Consider the following 7555-nt stretch of genomic DNA (forward strand, 5'->3'; position numbering starts at 1 on the left):
TCAGACGGCGATGTCCACGAGGCCCCTGCGGGAGGCGTCCCTGTGGGCCCCCAGCTCCGCCTCGTCCCCCAGGGCGCGCTGCAGCACCCGCCGGAGGGGCTCTCGCAGCCTCTGGCCAGGCGCGCTGCCCAGGCCGAAGTAGACGGCGGGCTTGGCTGCGCTGTGCACGGAGGCCAGGAGGAAGCTGAAGTGGTAGAAATGGGGAGGGATGCGCCAGTGCAGGCTGCCGGACAGCCAGTAGATGCCAAAGGGCAGGCCGCAGAAGAGGAAGAGGAGGGCGGCCAGCAGGACCAGGGCGGGGAAGCCGCGGGGCTGGGCGCGCTGCGGGCCTCGCTCGGTCCGCAGCAGCAGCAGCAGGCTGCTCCCGCACAGCACGCAGCACAAGGCCCCCAGCAGCGCGGCCGTCGCCAGCCACAGCGCCCCGCACAGCCGGCCGCTGGGCGCCCCGAAGACCAGGGTGCAGCTGCCGCTGAGCAGCAGGTCCAGCAGCAGGCAGAGCACCCAGGTGAGCGCGCACACGCACGTGGCGAGGTAGCGGGGCCGGCGGCACAGGTACCAGGCCGGGAAGAGGGCGTCCAGACACTGCTCCGTGCTGATGGCCGCCAGGAGGCCCAGGCCCACGAGGTAACAGAAGAAGCGCAGCGTGCTCAGGGAGGCCTGGAGCAGGTACGGGAAGTGCAGCCGGCCGGGCAGCAGGTCGGGGACCATGGCCACCATGTGGCAGCCCAGGAAGAGGAGGTCGGCGCAGGCCACGTCCAGGAGGTAGATGGAGAAGGGGTTCCTGTAGACATGGCGGCTGAGGAGCCACAGCACCGCCCCGTTCCCCAGCAGCCCCCCCAGGCCGAGGAGCTCGGTGAGGGACAGCATCGCCAGGTTAAACGGCATATCCGAGTCCTGGCTGAGGGCGGACTCCAGGTCGCGTCTGGCATCTCTCCCTTCCATCATGGACGGAGTACGAAGGTTGGAGACTCAGGAAGCCGGGCACGGCTGCTCCGCTCTCTCCTGACGCCCTGGAGCAAAAGGACACCTGAGTCTCGTGCCCAGGAGCCCACCACCCTGCCCACACCGGAGGAGACACAAGGAGCACGGCGTGAGCTGGAGGGCAGCCGCCTGCCCGCCCAGCCCGCCCGCCACCCAGCCCTGTCACCTGACCTCGCTAGACCTCCCAGGCGAAGGCTCTTTCCTGAAAGGTTTCCACCAGCACTTAAGCCCCAGTCCCCCGGGGCCTCTAATGGAGCTTTCAGCAGGATGGACCCCACAGCCTGCGGGGTGGGGGGGTTGGGGGGGTGGGAATGAGCCCGCGACACCCTGCTGCTCCTCAAAAGCAGCCTGGCTTGATTCAACGTGGAGAGTTAAGCCGGCACTGGTGGCTCACGCCTGTCACCCTAGCTACTCAGGAGGCTGAGAGCTGAGGATCACAGTTCAAAGCCAGCCCGGGCAGAAAAGTCCGTGAGACTCTTATCTCCAATAAACCACTAGAAAACCTAGAAGTGGCGCTGTAGCTCAAGTGGTAGAGCGCTCGCCTTGAGCTGAAGAGCACAGGGACAGCGCCCAGGCCCAGAGTTCATGCCCCACGACTGACAACCCCCCCACTCCAAAAAAAAAGGCAGCAGGCTGTCTGGGAGAGGGGTGGCCTAGGGTCCGGCAGCCCTGGCATGGCTTAAACAGCTCAACTCTTCCAGGCCTTTCTTCCACCAGCCTGGCCAGGGTGGGGACCCCAGGCCGCCATGCCACGCCGTGTCCCCACGTCCAGTCCTCTCTGACCTCGGCTGTCACGTTCCTCTCCCGCCCACCCCCTTCCCTTGGGGGAGGGGTGCCCGGCCCTGTGGTGATGCTGAGCTGGGTGCCAGCTTCCTGCTGCCCCTGCCTGGAGCTGGCCAGGTGGAGGATTCTGGAGGTGGCGCCGGTTCTGCTGAACACCAACACCTGTGGCAAGATGGCATGCACGGGCGGCCCCTGCTCCCGCCCAGCTCCCGCCCCTGCGCGTGTCCCCCCTGCCCTGCCCCCCCACTCCTGCCCCTGCCGCGTGCCCCCCTGCTCCGCCCCCCCACTCCTGCCCCTGCTGCGTGCCCCCCCTGCTCCGCCCCCCACCCTTGTCAGGAGGGGACCCCAGCAGGCAGTGGGACAGGACCCCACAGTACTGGCCCCTCCTCCCCTCGGACAGCCGGGCGGGGCGGCCTGGAAGGAGGAGAGGCGAGGCGTTAGCGCACCCACGCCAGAGCCGTCCCCGCCACACACTGCCGGTCCACGCAGAGCTGCCTCCACCGCCCAGCCAGGCTTTGCCCTGCGGGAGCCCGCTGGCTTCTCCGGCCCTGTGTGGGGCTTGGCACCCACTCCCCAGCCCCCTCGTGTACCCACAGGAGCCTGTGTGCCGAGGGTCCGGGCAGCGGCTGGGGACACACGCACCCAGGGGAGAGCCTGACCTGGAGGGGAGAGGGGAGCCATCCCAGGAGGGGGGCAGGTGGGGGGGTTGGAGGAGGAGGCAGGCAGGGGAGGAGGGGAGCGGGAAGGTAATTGGGGGTCCTGGTGTGAGTGATGCAGGCAGGCCGGGGGCGCCTGGCCTCTCTGGGGCCTGGGCAGGGGCTCTGGGGCAGGGCTGGGTGTGCTCCGTGTGTGAGGCTGCGGCAGTTGGCTGTGGGATCTGGGGCCATGGAGGAGCCTGGCGCTCGGAAGGGGCAGGGGTGCAGGGGGAGGAGCAGACGATCTGGTATTCACTCCATCCCTGGCTGGGAATCCCAGGCTTGGGGAGGGTAGGGGTGTGGTCCTGCCAGGGCCTGAATGCACAGGGCAGCAGCAGCGTCCAGGCCCCTGGAGAGAGCTCCCCACCCCCCCTGCCCCCTCTCCCAGCCCCCTCTCTACCCCAATATGAGGCACGGTGTCTGCAGGGAGTGTGATGGGGGACACCACCTCTGCTGGAGGACCGGGCCTTGTGCTGCGTCCCCCTCCCGGCCCTGGCTCAGCCCAGCCCAAGTCAGAGGGCAGAGGCCAGGCCTCCACCCACTGCCGGCCTCCCCCATGCAGCCGGCAGACCAGAGGGCAGACACCCAGGGGATGCTGAGCTCCAGGACCGGCCCCGGGTCCTCCCCTGCCCACAGGCCGCCCTGGCCGCCTACCGTTCCGGGTCCTGCCCGCTCCAAGCCTGAGCCTGGCTGGGCAGCGGCTCCAGCGCCAGCTCGAATCACACGGCATCCGCCGGGCCGGGCCCGGAAGGAGCCTCTCTGGAGACCTTACTCCTCTTCAGGGCTCGGCTGCTGTCCAAGGATGGGCAGAAAGCGAAGGCCAGCTCCGCGCAGTCTTCCAGGCAGAGGCACGTGGGGGACTTGGGGGGGGCAGGGGGCGGGGCCGTGCGGTGATGGGCAGAAAGCGAAGGCCAGCTCCGCGCAGCCTTCCGGGCAGAGGCAGGCACGTGGGGGACTCAGGGGACTGGGGGGGGGGTGCGGCGGTGACTTCACCTCTCCTCACCAGGCCCAGAGAGACCACTTCTCCCTGGGCCGCGTCCTGGCAGAGAACAAACAGCCTTGTCCGTGGCCATGCTCAGGAATTCAGTGCGCTCTGCTTGTCCGAAAAGGGACAAATCTCATAACGCTGTCCTCTGACTCCCTGCTGTTAAGGAGATCCTCGATGGCAGAGGGATTGAGAGAAAGAGACAGAGACAGGTAGATTGAGAGGGAGAGAGAGAGAGACAGAGACAGAGACAGAGACAGAGACAGAGACAGGTAGATTGAGAGGGAGAGAGCGCGCACACACGCAAGTGCAGATTTTAGCTCTTAGGCCTCCAAGACCCAGGTCCCAGCAACTCTTTCTCTACCTTTGTGCAGTGAAAACAAAACAAAACAAAACAAAAAAACAAATTTAGAACCAGAGAAAAACCAGGTGAAAAAGTACAGCAGAGGGTCGATCAGCTGCACTGGACATGGATGAAAGTGAACTGAGCAACTCAAGGGCGGCGATGGGAGGGCGGGAAGGAGAGGGAGAGAGGGAGCTGCTGAGGCTAAGCAAAAGGAAAGAAATGCACACACCACCCGCTGTGGAAGAAATCGTTACATTGTCAAAGTCTGTAGAGTTCCTAAGCTTTGTAGATCTAGATAATGACAATTAGCACTGTGAAGGTTAAAATGTGTCAGTGACTTTAGCTAAGTATCACTACGCCACAATACTGTGAAATTTATGTAATTACCTAAACTCAATAAAGAAAAGAAAATCCACGTTTACGGAAGGCTTGGTAGAGGAGCGCCAAAGGTGCGGAGTTCGGGTGTCCCACAGCAGCTGCCGGCGCCCTGGGCGCTGTGTCAACTCCATGCAGGAAGTCTATTTACCTGTTGGTTTTGACACTGGGGTTTGAACCCAGGGCTTCCTGCTTGCCAGAATGGTGCTCTACCACTTGAGCCACACCCTCAGTCTCCTTTATCTTTTCACTTACTTTTTTTTTAGGCAGGGTCTTGTACTTTTCCCCAGGTGGCCCTTAGACGGCGATCCTCTGACCAGCACCTTCCGAGTTCAGGGATTATAGAAGTAAAGCCATACCTGACTTGTTTGTTAAGATGGGGGTCTGGCTTTTTTTTGGCCTATTTTGACTTCTTGATCCTCCTTTCTCTGTCTCCCAAGTAGCTGTGATGACAGGCATGAGCCACCATACCCAGCCTTATTAATGTCTTCACCTGTGCTGTAGCTCTACCTGCCTACAGGCTGGAGCAAGGTGCAGCTCCGACAGTCCCTCCGGACATGCGTGTGGGCGTTTCCGAGCCCTGGCATCCTCCGTCACACTGGGAAATCGAACGCCAGAGACGTGCTGGTCCTGACATCCACTGAGCCATCGGTGCAGATTCTGCCCCTCAGCTCCACATCCCACGCCCTCCCTTCTCCCCTCCCCCAGGGCTGGCTCGTGGGGGTGGGGCTGTGGCTGTTCCCTGCAGGCCCTGCTCCCTCCGCGTTCTCCCTTTTGCTTTGCTTCGGCCTCCGTCTGTGAACTTTCCCTGCCTGGTAGCAGAAGCTGGTTCCCCTGTGTGTGGACTTCAAGCTCTTGAAAAGTCAACTCCTTTTCTCCTGTTTGCAACACTGGCTAGCAGCTGGTCAGCCTCCTGCTCCCTGGAGGTCTGCTGAGACTGGCCCTCTGACGCTCCGCTCCGTGTACCTGCCCAGGACGGGTCCCAGGGAAGCGGGGACCTTGGCTCCACTGTCGCCATGGGGCTGTGACAATGGCAAAGGGGGTGGGTGGCCCACGCCGTGTGTGCCATGATAGGAATCAGAAGGACGCTGGTGCTGGGCTGGGTCGGTGGGACCCTCTGGCGGCGGGGCGTCTGCCCACGGGGGCGTTGAGGGCTGAGACGCTGGGCCGTACCTGGGGAGGACCTGGAGCTCACAGAGAAAACCATGGCTCCTGCTTCTGGCTACACAGGGTGTCTCATAAAAAGAACTAGCAGCCCCAAGCCGTGCCCGTGGACGTGATCAGTGTGGGGTGGCGTCCCTGGGTCCCGCCCAGGTGAGACCACCTCATGGCTCACTGGCTGTGCGGAGGGCAGCCAGCTGCAGGACAGGAAGGAGAAAGCCAGAGCCTGGGCCTCCACTGAGATCACAGGAGCCCAGAAAGACAGGAAGTTAAAAAAAAAGCTTACACAATGGGTCAATAAGAGGGAAACCAATGTCATCTGCACTGTTTTATTTAAAGATTAGTAAAACTGAACAGCTTGAAGTGGGCCGATTCAGAAGAGAGAAAATGATAGAGGCAGAGCCATGGAGTCCCGACATTAATTGATGCCAGGGGCTGTGTGCCAACACATCCGGCCAAACTCCTTGAAAGACACAAAGCAAAACATGTGGCGATCTCAGCCCAAGCAAGCGAGCTTGGAATTCAACTCCTTTCACCCTGGTGGTACCGGGGTTTGAACTCAGGGCATTCTCCCACTGTGTCACGCCTCCAGCCCCTAACTGGAAGCTTTCTCTCCAGTAAATGTCTCGTTCCAAATGGCTTTGCTGTAAAATAGTCAAGAAATTAATAATCCATCTGGGCCTGCTGGTGCACACCTGCAATCCCAGCTATTTGGAAGCCGAAATGTTTGGCTTGCCCCCACTATTTTTTCTGCTAGAGCTTTTCTTCAAGTGCTTTCTCTGGGTCATGTGGTGAGTTAGAGAGTGGCAGAATCACGGTCTAGGAATTCCTCTTTGGCTTACCTCGCAAGGGTGATTTTTTCAGAGTGGGCAGGGATGGGGGTGATGTGTACATTTACCGCCTTTTCTTTTCCTGTCTCACAGAACATGAAGTCCCCCCAGACCCTCTTTTACTTCTCTACATTCTTCCCAGAGAACATGTCGCTTCCTCCTGCACCTTTTTAATGGTTCTAAGTCTCTTTGTGTCCTGAGCACAGTGTCGGGATGTTCAGCCATCACGTTCACCTACGGAGTACATTATTTTGTCATTTCAGATCTGGAATGGGTTCTGTAGTAATTTTCTATTGCTGCTCACGCAGTGAGAGCTGCTGACGCAGTATTGGCAGGCTGAGAGTGGGAATAGACTAAGTTTATTAGGAGCATTGCCTGTTAATATATGGCACACACACAAAGAAAGGAAGTCTTAGTTGGGAGGATAGGACAGTTTCACAAGGCCAACAGGTTACAGGAGATGTATTCGACCAAAAGGTAGCAAGAGATATACAAGGCACAAATGTTTTTTACACATAGGGGAAGGGTCGAGGGATTGTTTATGTGTTTAAGGGGCACGAAGGGCACATCCCGCATGCCTTCCCCCGAGGTCCCGGCCGGGGCATCTGGCCCATTGTCCAGACTTGGAAGGAGTTTTCTCTTTCCCCCGAGGCTGCAGCTGGGTGCCCTGACTGTTACCAGGACTATGGTGGACTTTTCTCCTCGCTCGCCAGCACACATAAACCTCACAGAGGGGCTGGGAAGGTGGCTCTGTGGTAGAGCGCTTGCCTTGCATGCCTGAGGCGCTGGGTTCGATTCCTCAGCACCGCATAAGCAAAAAGAAAAAAGCCGGAAGTGGCACTGTGGCTCAAGTAGTAGAGCACTAGCCTTGAGCTGAAGAGCTGAGGGACAGTGCCCAGGCCGAGTTCAGGCCCACGACTGGACACAAACAAACAAACAAAAACCTCACAGAGCCCATGAATCCTCAGGTGGGGTCCGACAGCTTTCCATAGTTTGGGCTGTTCCATCCTTGAGACCTTAGGTGTCCCCAAAGCCTGGTGCTCCTGGGAAGTGGTAGAACCCTTAGGAGGCAGGGCCAAAGGAGGAAGTGACATCACAGGGGTGGGGCTTAGAGCAAGTGAGACCACTGGGTGGGGTTTAATGGAAATTAGTGTAGTTGTGGGGGGGTGAGGCCTAATGGGAGGAAGTGAGCACAACGCACCCAGCGCTGAGACAGCGCAGGAGGACACGGGAGAGCGCCCGGCGCTGTGCACACGCCCGTCAGTGCAGGAGGACGCGGGAGAGCGCCCGGCGCTGTGCACACACCCGTCAGTGCAGGACGCGGGAGAGCGCCTGGCGCTGTGCACACGCCCCTCAGTGCAGGGGGACGGGGGAGAGCGCCCGGCGCTGTGCACACGCC

At 60.6% G+C, this 7555-nt stretch overlaps 1 protein-coding gene across 1 annotated transcript; it reads right to left on the bottom strand.

The window, feature by feature from the left end:
• Positions 1-945, bottom strand: Mrgpre (MAS-related GPR, member E). The gene has a single exon (XM_013020867.1). The coding sequence runs from the start codon at positions 943-945 to the stop codon at positions 1-3; it is 945 nt and encodes a 314-aa protein (XP_012876321.1).
• Positions 946-7555: the final 6610 nt, after the last annotated feature.

The sequence above is a fragment of the Dipodomys ordii genome, unplaced genomic scaffold, assembly GCF_000151885.1.
Source record: "Dipodomys ordii isolate 6190 unplaced genomic scaffold, Dord_2.0 Scaffold54, whole genome shotgun sequence".
Taxonomy (NCBI): Eukaryota; Metazoa; Chordata; class Mammalia; order Rodentia; family Heteromyidae; genus Dipodomys; species Dipodomys ordii.